This window comes from Diachasma alloeum, unplaced genomic scaffold (assembly GCF_001412515.2).
Source record: "Diachasma alloeum isolate Michigan unplaced genomic scaffold, Dall2.0 Dall_scaffold_00461, whole genome shotgun sequence".
In the NCBI taxonomy this organism is placed as follows: Eukaryota; Metazoa; Arthropoda; class Insecta; order Hymenoptera; family Braconidae; genus Diachasma; species Diachasma alloeum.
Genome location: NW_021680594.1, coordinates 131,900 through 149,771, shown reverse-complemented (window position 1 = coordinate 149,771; position 17,872 = coordinate 131,900). Strand labels below are relative to the sequence as shown.

General features: G+C 38.8%; 1 protein-coding gene across 2 annotated transcripts in view; it reads left to right on the top strand.

The window, feature by feature from the left end:
- LOC107042419 (prostatic acid phosphatase) overlaps positions 1-17,872 on the top strand; it is a 139,744-nt gene that overhangs the window by 19,463 nt on the left and 102,409 nt on the right. Inside the window, exons 2-3 of one of the 2 annotated variants that reach the window (XM_015263457.1) lie at positions 1,031-1,198; positions 13,781-13,876. In XM_015263457.1, the coding sequence (XP_015118943.1) occupies positions 1,031-1,198; positions 13,781-13,876 (264 nt within the window). The remainder of the gene's footprint in view (positions 1-1,030; positions 1,199-13,780; positions 13,877-17,872) is intronic. The other variant, XM_015263460.1, reaches the window with a different exon arrangement.

Below are 17,872 nucleotides of genomic sequence, written 5' to 3'. Positions count from 1 at the left end.
CCCCCTCGCGGGATGGATTGACTAGTTCCACCGAGAAGGTCCTTTGTAACGCAAAACCGCGAATGAAATTGATTAACCAGCGAATTGAATGACCCTTTCATCACTTTGACGGAAAAAATCGCGAATTAATTAATTAAACCGCGAATTAAACTGCAACCACGCGAATTAAATCGCGAATTAAACCGTGACCGCGCAAATTAATTAACCCTTTCATCACTTCGAGGGAAAAATCGCGAATTAATTAATCAAACCGCAAATTAAGCCGTGAATTAATTAACCCTTTCGCCACTTCGAGGGAAAAACCGCGAATTCATTAATCAAACCGCGGATCAAACCGCGAATTAATTAACCCTTTCGTCACTTCGAGGGAAAAACCGCGAATTAATTAATCAAACCGCGAATCAAACCGCAAATTAAACCGCGACCCTGCGAATCAAACCGCGAATTGAACCGCGACCCCGCGAATTAATCAACCACCCACCCACCCACTTTCATGACCCCCCTACTGGGCCCCAACGACCAGGTCGACGCCAAAAACGTTCTGCCAGAACCGGCATTACTACACTACTGACACCCCAACTAAAGAGGGGACGGAATTCTTGTGGTTCAAGGATATTGTTGGATAGGATTTTGGAGTAGGTGGGAGTGCAACCGGGATGATTCTCGATATGAGTTTACGAGAAAAATGGACTGAGAAAATGATCGAGACCGAGAATTAAACCCCGGAGCTTCTGATTACGCATCGGGTGTTCTGTCCGACTGAGGAATATGGTTGCATCAGATTCTATCTCAGCAGCCCCAATCCTCCGTTTCCATTGTTCAAATAAAAAATGCAATACAGTCCGCTGCAACAGTCGTGCATATCGTTTGTCAGTTGCAGTCTCATCATAATCGCGACAAAACGATCGAATTGTTTTACTCTTCGGCGAATTGATGAGATTATTCTTGTACAATACTGTTGATATTTAATTCAGGTCAATAATTATAAAATTGATTTGCGATATCCTCTTGATCTCTTATAAATTAAAAGCAAAAAATGGACTTTACGAGGAGTCTTTGGCTCCAGAACTGCAGATCTGGACGTCGTGGGATGTGTTGTGCTGTTGTATTACTAGGTATTATTGTAGGATCTGCACTACTGGTATATAGCGTATCCGCGCCAAAGAAGGATCACCGGTCTATTAAGCAGATTGCAATTGTAAGTGACCTTACATTGAAATTTAAACAACTTTTCAAACAATTAATAGTTGAATGATGTTCTTTATTCACTCAGTGCGCATATAATATCATTTTCATTAGAACACTAACGTACTAGTTGAAAGGCAATGGAACATATCATCGGAGTAGAAACTGGATGTCAAGTTTATTCGTCGTCAGACGACTATTCAGCGAACCCCCAATTCTTGCACTATAGATATCAAGATTATTGATCATGTAAGAATTTGGGTTTTGTAAAATAGTCGTCTGACGACGAAAAAGCCTGCAATCCAGTTTCTACTCCGGTGGTAAGTTATGGGCCCAGCACGTCGGAGTTGAGTCGAATTGAAGGCTCACCAAGCGCTCCTATTGCCGGCCAGGGTACTAATCGAGACCTCGATGCGCGTGCGTCAACGTTCTCGTGAAATTGTGGGGATGGTAATTTTACCCTTCTTCCATAACTACAAAGTAATTTTGGGAGTATGTATGAATTAGCCTTGATTTATTTTATTTGTTTTCTGAAGAAGGAACCCGCAAACACAATGGTACAATGTGTCTTTTGCCGAAACAGAAACAGAAAGTGCAAAGACTTATCATTTTCACGAGTAAGTGTACCTTGTTATATTAAAGGTATATACTTGAGATCGTTAGGAAGTCAACCCCAAGGGAACTTCAACTGATAAAATGCGTAGCATATTCAAATTTTCACTTGTAATACCACAAGAGCTTCAAAATTATCGGGTATTTTCCGATAGGTTCGTTGCAAACAAACGAAGGAGTCAAGTTTTTCAGGTTAAAAAATCACGAGTGCGAAGCACGAGTGATTTTTCCTGAAAAACTTGACGACTTCGTTTGTATGCAGGGAACCTTGAGGAAAATGCCCGATTAATTTTGAAGCTCGTGTGGTATTCGGGGGATTATTTTTCCAATCCAAATGTCGGACAATATAATTGGACCATGAGAGGAAACTCACAATTGAGAAACGAAAATTGTATAATTAACACAACGACACAATTGAATTCAATCTGTCAGTTTAACGAGGGGTTAATGCGACTGCATGATGTTTTGTTTTTTATATAGCAACTACCAGAGAAAATTATCAAAAAATTATCAGTTGAAAACCCTGTAGCTTGTACCACGTGATGTCGAATGGGCCAATTATATTGCCCGATATTTGGTTTGGAAAAATAATCAATATAAAACTTTAATGTTATTTTTTCTCATACAAAGGTTTCCAAAAAATTAAAACTAAAGTGGGTCCAGAATATGGGTCTGGTAAATTTCATACCGAAGCAATATGATACATTATGCTCTTTGCATTTTCCAAAAGAATCTATTGATATATAATAGATTTGAGCAATCTCCAATCCTCATATTTGCTTTTCATTTTCAAACACATATTGTATGTCAATGAGATAAAGAATATCAAGAATTGCAATTGTAAAATATGAAGGACATTTCTCTATCCTGATGGTAAAATGACCTCGCCCCACTCTGCACCACCCGAGCCCCGCATGCGCACTAACGCCAAACTTAGTACCCTGTCCGGTAATTCGCGATCGCAACGTAGATGTGGGAGCCACCAAATGGTCTCTAAACTAACTACTCTTGAGCGGCAACTAATGAGACCCCTCGGAGGGAGCTGATGATGGAGCTCAACCAATGAGATCAGAGAGAACCCAGTAATCTCATTGGTTGCCCGCCAAGAGTAGTTAGTGGAAAGACTAGTTGATGGCTCCCACATCTACGTTGCGATCGCGAATAGGACCGCTGAGTGACCCTTCACTGTGCCTCAACCGCGCTTCAGAGTTCACATAGCGAAATCATTCCTCATAAACTCCATTCGTATTTGCCGCGTGTACCCCTCCACGACTTCTAACCTTGACATTGTCGCTATTTCAAGCTACGTACGCAGAATTCCCGTTTCTCATGAGTTTTTTAATTATCTTTTCTAAACAATTCTCCTAAGCCGTTTTGAAATAACCAAATAATGTATAAAAAAAATCATCCATTTCTTGACTTTTTTTCGACCTCCTCTGACCACGCCATAAATACCTTATATTAAGGGGTAACGGAAGCGGTCGCACGCTGAGTTTCAGGGGCCCCCCGTCGGTATAGTAGGTTTCCGCCAAATGCGGCCTGCCGGTGTTGCAGGTTCCCGGAGTGTATGGGTTGTACTTGAGACGTAAAAAATCCCATTAAAACATTATCAATAATTAGCCTTGTTTCCAAAGAACGTCAGAAAACCGAATAGAGGCGCTGACGGTCCACCCGGTGTAGAAATCAGGGCGCTCAGGTGGTAACCCACATAACCACATTTAAATGGATCAAACTATTCGATGTGTTGAGCTATATTCATTGAAAAATGCAAAAATTAACCGAAAATTAGGTTTCTGGTGCCAAATTACCCCATTCCAATATCAGTCAGAATGTTGTGAAAGATCTAAAACGATGGCTTGCTTATCGTAACCTCCCCACCACCGGGAATAAAGTTGATTTAGTTGGAAGGTTAGAGGCATCTCAAGGAAATTCTGTTTGTTTTCCTTGAATATTTTAAAAAATTGCTCACGATAATACATTGTATTCTTGGCATTTGAAAGACAAATAATAAATCTTCATTTTTCCCATTCAGAATAGAAGCATGTATTACAAGCGGACATGCAGAGGAGATTTTTGTAGGCATCCATAAGGGTAGTTAATTACAAGCAAAAAGGCAAAGAACTGAGCAAAATAATAATATCCTCCAGATCAACATTCCTCCCACACTGCCTCATGCAGGATGGTCCCCATTTCCATCATGCCCCATTCCACGTGGCTATTCTTATGATAAATTACGAGGGTACATCAAGAATGCGAATGAAAAAGTTGGTGGTCACCTCTATGATTCTGGTAATGATAATGCATTGTGATTGAATATTGTTGTAGAAATTAATTTCTGGAGATATAAAATCTATAATTCATCTTCCCACACATGAAGACATATATTTTTTCAAAAATAAATATCCTGAATGTCTCATAATTCTTATTATGAAGTAGGGAGAGCCTGAAAATGAGGGCAAATTTGTTGCTAATTACTGTTCGCTTTTTCATGGTGAAATTACTCTGCATCGAGATAATTTACCAATGTGCAGGTGATAATTATTTTATGAGGAATATTGATCCTCGTGTTATTTAGAATTCATTGCAGACGACGGTCCAGATGAGAATGAATCGAATTGTGGAAATTCAAAATGCATGCAACGAGGGAGAGTTTCATTTGCTTTCGGGCATGTAAAACGATTGCAAGATTGCTTGAAGAATAAATATTTATTTGTGAAAGCCGTCGTCGATCCCGCCTACAAGATTACAGGGTCATATAGAGTACATGTGACAATAAATGCAGATGGGAATGTAATCGATGCAAGCTGTCAATGCAAAGCCCGAGAGTCAAAAAATTGCTCCTACGTAATTGCTATATTATTTGCCCTCGAAGATTATACCTTACAATTTGATTTCGAGCCTCTGACGGGCACCTCGAAATTGAAGACTTGGAATCAAGGTAGGAAAAAGGGAAATCATCCACATGCAGTTCTTGAGGTAAGTTACCCTAAAGAAGGCCAGTCTAATGTAGCGAAGAATGACAGAGATCGCAAACGACTATTGCTTTTTACTCCAAAAACTACCATCGTTCTTCGAGACTCCAACACAAAACGGCAACATGCAGATTTCATCAGAAGGTTCCAATCCCTTCAGAAACTATCGATGTTCGACTACCTCATTTCAATAGATTACGATGACCACGATCTGGACCCGGAAAGGAGAGCTCTGTTGAAAGTACAATTGGATAAGGTTCTAGAGGACTTAGCAGTAAAAACGGATGAATCTTTCTGGATTGCAATTCCTCCTTCCTCTATCGAGCGATACAAAGAAACTCGGTTACGTATTATGGCATCAGAGGCAAAGACTTTTTTCACCGCCCAAGACATTGCTCCTCTGATTGCCCAAAAACTGTGGTTGTCATTTAAAGCTATGGACATTTCTGTCTTGAGGGAAGAACGTAAAGAATTGGCTATTGATGCGTACAAAGCAATTAGGAATGTTGACGTATTTCCCATTGGGAAACATGGCATAATTGTCAATCCATCATTTCCAGGATTATGCTGTGCGCCAGATGGTTTCATTCTAGGGGAAAATAATGAATGCATATATTTCATTAAAGTGAAGTGCCCATCACGATTCTCCGAAGACCGACATGATTCATTTGTTACCGATGTAGATGAAAACTCTATCTGCTTGATGAGAAATCATCGATATTCCTTCGAATTTATGACGACTATGGCAATCTTGAATGTGAAATTTTGCGATTTTATCCTTCGGTATGGGCAGGGTTCACTGAAAGTTGAAAGAATTTACAGGGACGAATGTTTGATAGACAGTTTGATCTCAAAGTTGACTCGAATTGGAAAGAATATCATTGTTGAATATTTCGAAATGCGTGATCCCAGAGATTTACAATTATTCATCCTTCATTGAATTTTCGATGTAGCAAAAACATGGAGAACGGCAAGACTCACTCTTGACACTTGCGACAACATCCAGAAAACTTGAATTCAAGCTGTCCAGGCTGGATTTCATCCTATCAACAACATCACTAGCAGAGATTTCAGAAAAAAATGGATCTACAACTCTCCATCTTGTCCATTCGTCACCCTCACCCAAGCCTCCTTTTCAGAAGTCAGTATTTTCTCAACGTCAGACCACTCCATATCTTCTTCCCATCGATCTCTCACCCCTCATCGGCTACTGTCACTTCTACCACCTGCATCCCAAGACTCACTCCCAGGTATCACTAGATTGCCGAGTGGGTTACTTTAACGATAACTCCACACACGTCCATACTGTATTTGCTGTGAGGATTTTTGAGCCTTCAGCCTCTACAATTCATCTCATCTGTCCACTTTCAGCCCCGCCTTGTGATAGGCTACATTGGTTACAGACTACATTGGCATTTGTGAATTACAAGAGAGTGTTTTGATTAGCTGGCTTCGAACTTTTGATCTTGATGGCTCAGAGTGAGAGAGGGATGGGAGATGGAGAGACGAGAGATATTGGATAAGAGTAAATGAGGACTTTACAGTTGTTGGAGCATGTTGGAGAATAAATTGGGGTTAGATGTCATGAGAATGAAGGGGGTCGGTCCCTAGATGACTGCTATAAGTGCTTTTGAAAGAATAGTAGTGAGCTTAAGTGCGTTTGGCGAGCTATTGGTGACAATGATGGATTTGAGGATTGTTCTGAGTGCTCTGATGTTGTTGAAGAGAATATTTGCAAAATTTAGGGACTGGTTTGAGGTTCAGAAGGTAACTCTGAAGTATCTGAGGATAATTATAGGGAAATGGAGTTGATTGCAGTGATTATCTTTAGAGATTTAGATTTAGATTTAATTCTTTTTTAGGAGAATAGCCTTTGCTGAGATTTGGGTTTTATTGCATGTTATACATACGATGAGCTCGTCTTTCATATCATCGATATATTACATTAATGAGTTACATCTAAATATGTTACTTTTTATAATGTAGTTTATGGCATTATGTGCATAATGGCTCACCGAAGTTTACCAGCATGGCTATTAAAAATACCATCTGGGACATAATAGATGATATATTCGTTGGAATAACTCGTAGAATTCTGTATTCCTTCATCCTTCCAATTGCTCTTTCGACGTGAATTCGAGCAGCTGCAATTCCTCGAGTTAAAAAAACTTCGTCAGCTGTGAGAGCTTATCATCCTTTCAAATATGGCGGAATTATTAATGAACATTTCTTTGACTAGCATAAATCGTTAATGTTGAATCCACGATCAGCCATTACGGCATTACCTTCCTCGAGGCAATCCAGGAGGCCAGACTGATGGAAGAGGTCTCGGTCGCTGATACAGCCTTCGAACGCGGTAGAGACGAAGCAAATTTCCCCTGTAGGCACTATACCGATCAGGAATTTATGGGTGTTGTCGGCCTTATAAGCTGAATAAATGTTTCCTTGTTCCCTGTAATCCTGAGGCCTTTGCATATTCACTTCCATCCCATCAATAATTACCCGTATATCTTTGAATTTCTCAAAACACGCTGGTAGACCTTTCTTTCTAGTAATTTGTCGTGATGGAAAAACATTCAGCTCCTTAAACTTTCGGTATAGAAACTGAATCCAAGTCACTATAATTTTTGAGATCCAACTATGACTCAAGCCAGTACGAAAACTGAGGTCTTCTAATAAGAATTGTGACCGTTTTCTAGATTCTATTAAACTAATTTCTGCAAAGACGATTAGGGGGAGTCAAGAAAAGGGACAAATAAGGGATAATTTGAGAATAATCAACTATATTTTCTCTAAATACAATTCTGATCGTCAAAAGACGTAAATAAGGCCTTCAATGAGATCTAGGGAGTGGGGGAGGCCAGGCTACTTTTGTACACGTAAAATGGGTTGATTCTAACGTAATACAAAGGGAAGAAGCTAGTCGTGTCTAGGGGATTCAATCAAATATCGAAATAACGATGATGACTCGAAGGAGGCTGATCGAAGAAAAGTGTGGGCTCACCGTTGGGGGGCGGGTAAATATCTCAGGAAACACGGGGGAAAATGTGAAAAGGGAAATGTATCTCGTACTCACAACCACGTGGGTACAACTCGGGCTTCGGTCCACTCTTCGATGTCTCCAGCAGTTTCCAACTTCACTGGAGCCTTCGTTCCACCTCAGGATTCCGGGATTCTGATCCGATTTGGGAAGATGATCCTCACAGTATTAATTTCCTCTTTTCACTTATACTTTTCAATGCACAATGGACGGGGCTTCCCTATTATAATATTCTCGGGGCACGGGGTTACTCCCGGGGCAGTTGGGTGACGTCCTTTCTCTTCTCTTCTTCTTTTCCTTCGTTAATTCGGGGGAATTCGCAGGATCTCGAGTTCTTTCGGGTCAACTTCGAGGGAAATCGGGGCCAATCAAGGTGTTGAGATTGTGCCCACGATCACAATCCAGAGCCGTATCGGTGGTGAATTCGAAGGGCGGTGGATTATTGTAGCTTCTCCATGGGCGTTTCTCGGGGGCGACGGCTCCTTCACCCACTCCCGGTGGTTCGAAACTGCTAACTTCCTTCAGCGGCTGTTCGTCGTTGAATCCAGGGGCGATGGTAGAGGGGTAACAAGGGGAATGTCTAGGGAAAGGGTAACCAACGGTGGCGGGATTTACGTTTTAGGGGGCTGTGTGTGTTGGGGAAAAATATGTACAAAAATAATAAAAAATAAAGAAATGTGCCTCGTCACAGAATCCATCTCGCAATCGAGAGAGCGTTACAAATAACTGGTTCTTTGGATTTAATTTTTGTTTGATACGTTTCTTCTTAAGCTGCAATGGAGTGTCGCTGCCTCTCCAAATTTGTAGTTTCGATGCTTCGGGACCCAGGAAGTACCATAAGACATCGAATTGTTGATAACTGAACCCTGTGTAGAACTCAAAGGTTGCTTCATTCCTCTTCAATTCATCATAGACGAAGGCAATGTTTTCTATATGCATTGTTAATTCAGCAATTCTAGCTTGCAGTTTCTTAATATAAATTCCTTCTACTTCCAGGCAGATTTCTGTGCTGGCGTCTTGAGTTGATATATTGGTTTGGCACTCTTTATCACATTGAATTTCATTTCTAGTTGGTGTAGGGAGATCCTGAGCCTTGTGAAAATCAAATGAAAATTATCAGATGAGAAATTATCCCATTTAAGTTAATAAAATCACCTCAAGTGGACCCATTAAATCAACATAGCAATTTTATATTCCATAGTTACTTGGTATTTTACAGCATTGTCAGCATTAAACGCATGCCCTTCAACTATTGGGTCATTTTCGATGTTGACATCAGTCTTAACTTGCTGCGTAGTCTCTGGCACGATATATTGTGATTCTGGTAATATTTCTGGAGTGTCAACATTTTCCACTGGACCAAAATCTCGCTCTGGGTCATTGGGAACGGTATTAGTCAATTTTGGATTCACTCGTCGCATAGTAATCTGGATGAACAATGAAAAATGATATTAGTGAGAGAGGGAAAAATGAGGATTGAACAATAGTACACAGCATAGTCATAATTACCTTGGATTCTGTGCATTGAATGGGGTCAGGATGCTCTTCCGATGGACCATTACCTCCCACAAAGTCCTTACTGTATATATACGTGTGATTTGCTATTCTTTCTAATGTAAAATTGGATCGATTGCACGCTTGCAACCATCGTTTACTTTTCTCCACATCTACATATGGCTTTTTTCTGTAATTTTTTTTTGTAAAAAATCTGAAAAATAAGAGATGGAGGAACACCCTTAGATTCCTCTCAATACTTGGTGAAAATTTCAATTTTCAAATTTCAATTTTCAAAGTTTGTTTTTTTCATCCCATTTTTCTCCGATTTTATCTAATATAAATGGTTGAAATTTTGACCAAGTATTGAGGGCAGCCTGAGGGAGGGCGTCTATCTATTATTTTTCTGATTTTTTGCAAAAAAAAATTGCAGAAAAGTTAACGACATGGCTCACGTTACCGTTTTTACAGGGAACTGTAAAATGAGAAGCGACAAAAACGTTTTTTTAGAGACTTATTGTTGTCTATCGCCATTTTCAGGAGATGAGTTGCCCTCAAGGATACTCTAATACACTTATTTTGAGGAGAAAAACGTTTACCCATGCCATCATTTTTGCTAATAATGGGTTGAAGTCTTTGGTGGAATTTCAAGGGATAACCAATCCTATACAGGCTAGTAATTACAGTAGAGAATACTTTTTCTAATCAGCAGATAACGCGTAAAGCGTTGGAAATTTTTGTCAAACAGGTTATGGAGGGTGTATGTGGCTATCAGCAGTGTTATAAGCATGGCAGAATGTTTCCATACCATTATTATTTATTTATATCCATTTATTTATATTTTATGGGATTTTGTATTTTTCACGTACAAAATCCAAAAAACTCCGGGAACTTGCAATACCGATAGGGAGGACCCCTAAGGGTTACCCCTTAAGGGGTAACGGAACCGACCACAAAAAGACGTTTACCAAAAACAAGTTTTCTTGGATTCTATGCAATGAGAATCAATCAAACTTCTTCCCCGTATTGAGAGTAGCGGAACGCATCGCTCTCTTCTCATGCTTTTCTTATTTATGCAAAAAAAATTGCAAATTATTTAACGGCAAGGACCAGGGCAAGGCCGACGCCATTTTATTTGTAGGAATCTGCTAAGTCATGGTAGAAAAACCGATTTTTTGTAGATTTTTCTTAGCCGATGGCTTCTTTCATGAGAAGAGAGCGATCGAGTGAGGTCCAAGACAGAGATTTTGAGTACAAAAACGTACTTTTGTGGCGTAATTTTTGTAAAAACTTGTTTATGATGATGGAGTGGTATCCAGGAGGTAACATGTCCTTTACAGGGCACCAATTGTAAGAGGGAAGTATTTTTACGAGTCAGAAGATGATGTAGAATGCNTTTTTTTTTGTAAAAAATCTGAAAAATAAGAGATGGAGGAACACCCTTAGATTCCTCTCAATACTTGGTGAAAATTTCAATTTTCAAATTTCAATTTTCAAAGTTTGTTTTTTTCATCCCATTTTTCTCCGATTTTATCTAATATAAATGGTTGAAATTTTGACCAAGTATTGAGGGCAGCCTGAGGGAGGGCGTCTATCTATTATTTTTCTGATTTTTTGCAAAAAAAAATTGCAGAAAAGTTAACGACATGGCTCACGTTACCGTTTTTACAGGGAACTGTAAAATGAGAAGCGACAAAAACGTTTTTTTAGAGACTTATTGTTGTCTATCGCCATTTTCAGGAGATGAGTTGCCCTCAAGGATACTCTAATACACTTATTTTGAGGAGAAAAACGTTTACCCATGCCATCATTTTTGCTAATAATGGGTTGAAGTCTTTGGTGGAATTTCAAGGGATAACCAATCCTATACAGGCTAGTAATTACAGTAGAGAATACTTTTTCTAATCAGCAGATAACGCGTAAAGCGTTGGAAATTTTTGTCAAACAGGTTATGGAGGGTGTATGTGGCTATCAGCAGTGTTATAAGCATGGCAGAATGTTTCCATACCATTATTATTTATTTATATCCATTTATTTATATTTTATGGGATTTTGTATTTTTCACGTACAAAATCCAAAAAACTCCGGGAACTTGCAATACCGATAGGGAGGACCCCTAAGGGTTACCCCTTAAGGGGTAACGGAACCGACCACAAAAAGACGTTTACCAAAAACAAGTTTTCTTGGATTCTATGCAATGAGAATCAATCAAACTTCTTCCCCGTATTGAGAGTAGCGGAACGCATCGCTCTCTTCTCATGCTTTTCTTATTTATGCAAAAAAAATTGCAAATTATTTAACGGCAAGGACCAGGGCAAGGCCGACGCCATTTTATTTGTAGGAATCTGCTAAGTCATGGTAGAAAAACCGATTTTTTGTAGATTTTTCTTAGCCGATGGCTTCTTTCATGAGAAGAGAGCGATCGAGTGAGGTCCAAGACAGAGATTTTGAGTACAAAAACGTACTTTTGTGGCGTAATTTTTGTAAAAACTTGTTTATGATGATGGAGTGGTATCCAGGAGGTAACATGTCCTTTACAGGGCACCAATTGTAAGAGGGAAGTATTTTTACGAGTCAGAAGATGATGTAGAATGCTTCCATACCATTATTATTTATTTATATCCATTTATTTATATTTTATGGGCTTTTGTACTTTTCAAGTACAAAATCCAAAAAACCACGGGAACCTGCTATACCGATAGGGGAGACCCCTAACCTCTGCATGCGACGGGTTCCGTTACCCCTTAAGGGCATACACTACAGTAGACTCCCGTTACAGTCGCGCGCCTGGGAGTGTAGCCGATTCGACGAAAGTGACTATATTTCCTTATAGAGTTGCGGGACACCACTAAAAAAGCGCTTCTAAATTGGCTGACTGACTACTCGTATTCTAATGCATAATGCTTTTTTTGAACACTGAAATATGATGTCGAAGCATCAAATAATCGATTTCCCATCAATTTTAGGCATAGCAACTATTGAGCACTATGGCGGGTTAATTTGAAACTTATTTAGTAGGTTTTCTAATCAGTATGAAACATATGAGGTTCATCAAAAACGCAGAGAGACATTAGTGTGAAAACCAGAAAAAGAACCAGCGTCATGGTCACGGATTGTTCTATACGAGAATTTTCATTAACAATTAGAAGAAAAAATGATCTGACCAACCTTTTTTTTTGAATTGATAATACACTTCAATAAATACTCAATGAATAATACACTTTTACTAAAATTTAAGTTAACTGCATTTCTTTCTCAATGACTGTATTTAGTCACAGCAACTTTACGTCTAACATTCCCACAGAAATGACATTCGTCTTGGTGTTAAGAAACCTTATCAGTGAATTCACCACCGTGCTCTTTGCCTCGTTCCTTTTCAATTTCAAATGGATATACAATATTTTATCAAGTTCGCCGTAAAATACAAATAAATCTGTCCTCGTTACGGTCGGGTGTGAATTGAATTCATTTTTCAAAAATTTACTGTCAGGTTATTTCACATTTAAGGTCTTGTGGAAATACGAAACAATAGGGCATTTAAGAAAACATCTGTAGCCCAACGAAAAATTCTTTTCTCGCAGAACTTAGTTTCAGGTAATGAGTTTCCATGGTTTCTATTGTCAAATTGTTAATTTGTCAGTGAAACCAAAGGAAAAGCATTTTTTCCAAAAGGAAAATAAATTTTGGTCCGACTATATGTGTTTACATTCGGGAGTCGACAGTAGCAGGGAATGGAAAACCATTACGCTGGCGAAATAGCGATCGAAGGGAAACGCAACTCTAACGGGAGCGACTATTATGGGAGTCTATTGTATTGAGTGTTGAATGTCCTGCAATTACAAAGTCGTCTTCACTTGAAAAAATATTTATTGAGCCGTATAAGACCATCAAACATGGTGGAATTTTTTGAAAAATTCACGGACCGATTTATCATTTTGAAGGGTTCCAATGTAATTACCGACGATTGGATCGAAATTTTATACAATATTCAGAATAGTAGAACAAACAAAATTGAAGAATGGAATTTTCGATAGGATGATTTTTAGATTTTAAATCACCCACAAATCTGAAAAATCACAAAAATCGAAAGAATGGAATTAGCAAATTTATTTCTGGGAGCAGTTTTACCTTGCGATGTACAATCTTCTGAGTTTTGTTCGTTTTAGTGTTTTGAATTTGTATAAAAATTGGGACTCATTCTGATGATCGGTAATTACATTGGGATCTGTCAGAGTGAAACGTCGGTTTTTCAGGTTTGCAAAAATGTCTGCGATATTCGATGGTTCTATAGATATATTTTTTCAAGTGATTAACACATGAGAGAAAAGCGTCAGAGAAGTCGTTTTGTTATTACAGATTTTTTTAAATTCAGTAGTTTATCCCCTTAATTGATTGAACAATACCCATGAAAATCGATATTTATCAAATCTGTTCGGAAGGTAAATTGGCTTATTCTGTTTACCTCTTGAATGTTTAGATATTCCGACATGGAGCGAGAAATCCTACAGAAACATATCCAAAAGATCCTTATGCTAATCACCAATGGGAGGATGGTTGGGGAGCCTTAACAAAGGTAATTCGCAAAACTTCTTTCGAACTCCTTTGCGATAAATTTATTCCGACGCGAATAATTAGATCTCGAATATTTAGAAGTTTACAAAATAAATTATCTTTTGAAAATGATTAATTACTTCCACTCAGAAGGAGTAAATTTTCCTCTTCGTTCACCAAAATCGATGATCACAGAGGGTCAGGATACGATGAATTCACAACAGGTTATTTCTTGGAAAATCGTAGGTCTCATGAAAAATGTCGTAAAAACTGTTTTGCGTAACTTCAAAATCCCTAAAATAGATAACTTCAATACAAGTACCTCTGTCGAAAATACAGAGTAAGGAATTGGGTGCAGAATATTCACGTTTTAAATGAAAATTCAAGCAACTTTTTATTTTCATACTGTTAAGAAATGTTGAATTCCATTAAATTTTCAGTGAATTTTTAAATTTCATGACTCTCCTCTTTCAAATGAAATTAAATGTTTTGCTCCTGAAAATTACCACTGAACTATCCATGAATTTCAATTTTTTTCAACAGTATAATTGCTAGGAAAAAATGAAGTCGACTTTCTGAAATACACTAATGAAATGATTGGAAAATCACAATTTTCGAAGACCACAACCGTTTTTTATATAAATAATCCAATAGCAATCAATGTTTCACTCAGAGAATAATTTTTTTCGTGTAACGGGACCTGAAAAACCCCATCCTCGCCTTCGACTCGGAAGGCAATCTTGCACGTGGAGGACCAAAGAGGATTGACTAAAGTAGAGGCTCAGATCTCGGGGTTGAAGTGACCCCAAGCCAAAAATAGTTCGACCCCAACGAAGGGATAGTGGTCGAATCTGACGGCTGGGCGAACTGCCTGTGCGGGTAATTCGGCAGTAGCAGTCCCGCCAGCGTTGCCATCGCTCCTGCTTTATCGGTAGATCTACCGCTTTTCGACTAAATCTCCCGCCCTACCGCTTTCATACAGTAATCTCCCGCTTTTTGCTAAATTTCAATTTCCATGTAAATTTATTCTTCTCTTGTAAAAAAATTTTTGTTTGCCAATTTTTTTTTCACATTTGTCCAATTTTTCGCGCGCCTCAGTGCAGAGTGGCGACACTTCTGATCACCGCCGCGAGTTCAATATATCCTCGTCACAAGTGTACAGCCATCTCTATTAATCTAATCGACAACTCAACTACTCCGATTCAAAACTCACTTTAGTATTATGTTTCCCCTGATTCTTTGTTGTTCATTCCTCTTTGCAATAATAAACGATATATAAAAAAGCACATCATTACCCCCCACTTTATCGTTTCTTCGCAGGTATGTAATATTCAAGAGAATTGATCATAATTACAACAAAAAACACAATATTTTCGACTATCGTCAGTGTAAACAAAGAGGTGCTGGATGTCAATCGTCACTCTCTTTTTTTTTTTACCTATTTTAGTTCTGGTGGATGATTCAGTGGATAAGAATAACGAGAATGACTCTGGAAGCCCAGTCAGGAAGAAACAGAAGACAAAATTGTCTTCACATTATAGTCCAATAACAGTCAATGTGAAATATGATCAAAAGTATCTTCAGACATGGGGAAACAGTTTGTATAAAAATTGGATTTCAAGTAGTCAAAAAAGCCAGAATCATGCTTATTGTGAAGCTTGTGGGGATGACATCAGCATCAAGTCAGGAAAAGTGGCACTGGATCGTCATCTCGACAGAAAGAAATATAAAACTAACGCCAATCCTCTACAGAAACAGCAAAATTGCCTTCTTTACCGTCTTTCAGTGATACCTCCCAAGTTAATGACCAACGTGAAAAATGGAGGAATACGTGTGGCGGCATACCTTGCTGAACACGATGCACCATTTTGATCAGCAAATCATTTACCACCTCTCATAAAATCTACATGTCCTGACTCAGAAGTAGCTAAAAAAAGTCGTGTGGTAGAACGAAAGTTACAGCAATTGTGAAAAATGTTCTAGGGAGGGAAGCTGAATTAATTTTGGTCAACGAAATGAAGAGAAAATCATTTAGTATCATAATCGATGAGTCCAAAGACATATTGGACATTGAGCATCTCGTCGTAATCGTCAGAATCGCTTCTGATGATTCCACGAAGATCAGAATTTTGCCCTTCTTCCAGTGACTGATGCATCCGCAACTGGATTATTCACACTCATTTAGTAAGGAATTTGATCGACATGAAATCTCCTGGAAAACCAATATGATCGGTTTCGGTGCGGATGGTGCTAACACAATGATGGGGAAGCATCATTCCGTATGCTTTATTTAAAAAGGTAATTCCACACCTGTTTATAATGAAGTCTATTTGCCGCAGTTTCGCAATGTGTGCATCTACTGCATCTTTGAGCCTTCCCCGAACTCCAGAAAACTTGCTGCACAACATTTACAATTATTTGAGTAACTCACCCAAGCGACAAAATCTCTTGAAAGAGTTTCAGGAGTTTCTTGAGTTGGAGCCTCATAAAATGTTATATCCTGCGCAAACACCATGGCTGTCACTGCATCAGGTGGTGACTCGTGTTATTCAACATTGGGCAGCTCTGGAATTGTTTTGCATTGATGCAGTGACTAATGAGAAGAATTCGAAGGTGTCGGAACAAGTTCTAACTGATATAACCAATCCGATCAACAAAATGTACCTGGAGTTTCTAGAATTTGTTCTCCCCTTCTTCAATAATTTGAATCTTCTGATGTAGTCTGAGGAACCCCAAATTTGTAATCTATACGGAGAGGTTGAACAAACAGTCAAGACTTTTCTAGAATTCTATATCCAACCTGAAGTTCTGAAGACTGCTTGCTCGGTGACCGACGTGGATCACAAGAATCCCAGAAATTTTCGACCATCAGAGGAAATTTACTATGGTGCGAAAGCAGCTGTGGTGATTTCAAATAACCCGAAATTCAATCCTCAATTACTCATCGATGTCCGTAAGACATGTTTGAGTTTTTACATTAAAGCCTTGACCTAAATTTCGATTCGAGTACCACTGGAAAATACAATCTTCAAGTAATTGAGTTTTCTTAAGCTCCAGAATATCAAGAAGTTGGAAACCATTGCACCACTAATATCTAAGTTCCCGACCATTATTAGTGTTGATGAGCTGCCATCTGTGGACTCTGAATGGTGAAGCTTACGTAACTCTCCCTCCCTGGATTTCAGAAACCTCAAGATTTCTGCTTTTTGGGCAGATGTGGCGGTCACCAAGAAAGGCGATGACACTCAAATGTACCCTTTGTTGACAAAATTCTCATTCAGAATGCTCAGTCTGCCTCATTCCAGCACAGCAGCAGCAAGAATTTTCTCAAAAGTCACCAAAATGAAAACTACAGATGGGAACAAACTTGCCACAGCGATAATCAATGCGTCTTTACACACGAAACGTCTCATTGGTGAGAAATCCTGCTATGATTTCTCAATTACAAAATCCCTCTGAGCGAGGATAACACAAGATATTTATGCAAAGAGATAAATGTAATGGTATCATATATGTAATGGTATGACCATTACGTATATGATGGCAACGCGTATCTTCAAGAGCTCCGTGAAGTGGGCACCCCACTTGGTTGGATTTGAACCAAAATTTCATAATTGATAGATTTTGAGCTACTCGTGATAGTAGTAACGTTTTTCTTGTTTGTAGTTTGAAATTGAGCGTCCAATTCGTTTTTGAAATACAGTTAGGAACTATTCCATAGTTAGAGTTGGAGTGACATTGGATTCTCGTCTGCAATCGTTTGTAGTTGATTGTAGTTCTGGAAATTTTACGAGCGGAATCGTAATAAACGTTCAATCGATTTTTTTTAACAGCTAGGAACTATCTCATAGTTGTATTTGAAATGACGTGGGATTCTTATCTGCAATCGTTTGTAGTTAATTGCAGTTTTGGGATTTTCGGAATCGGAAATCAAATGAGCGTCCAATCGATTTTTGGAGACCAAGTAGGAACTGATTGAAAGCTATAGCCAGAATGAGCTCGGATTCCTGTCTAAAAT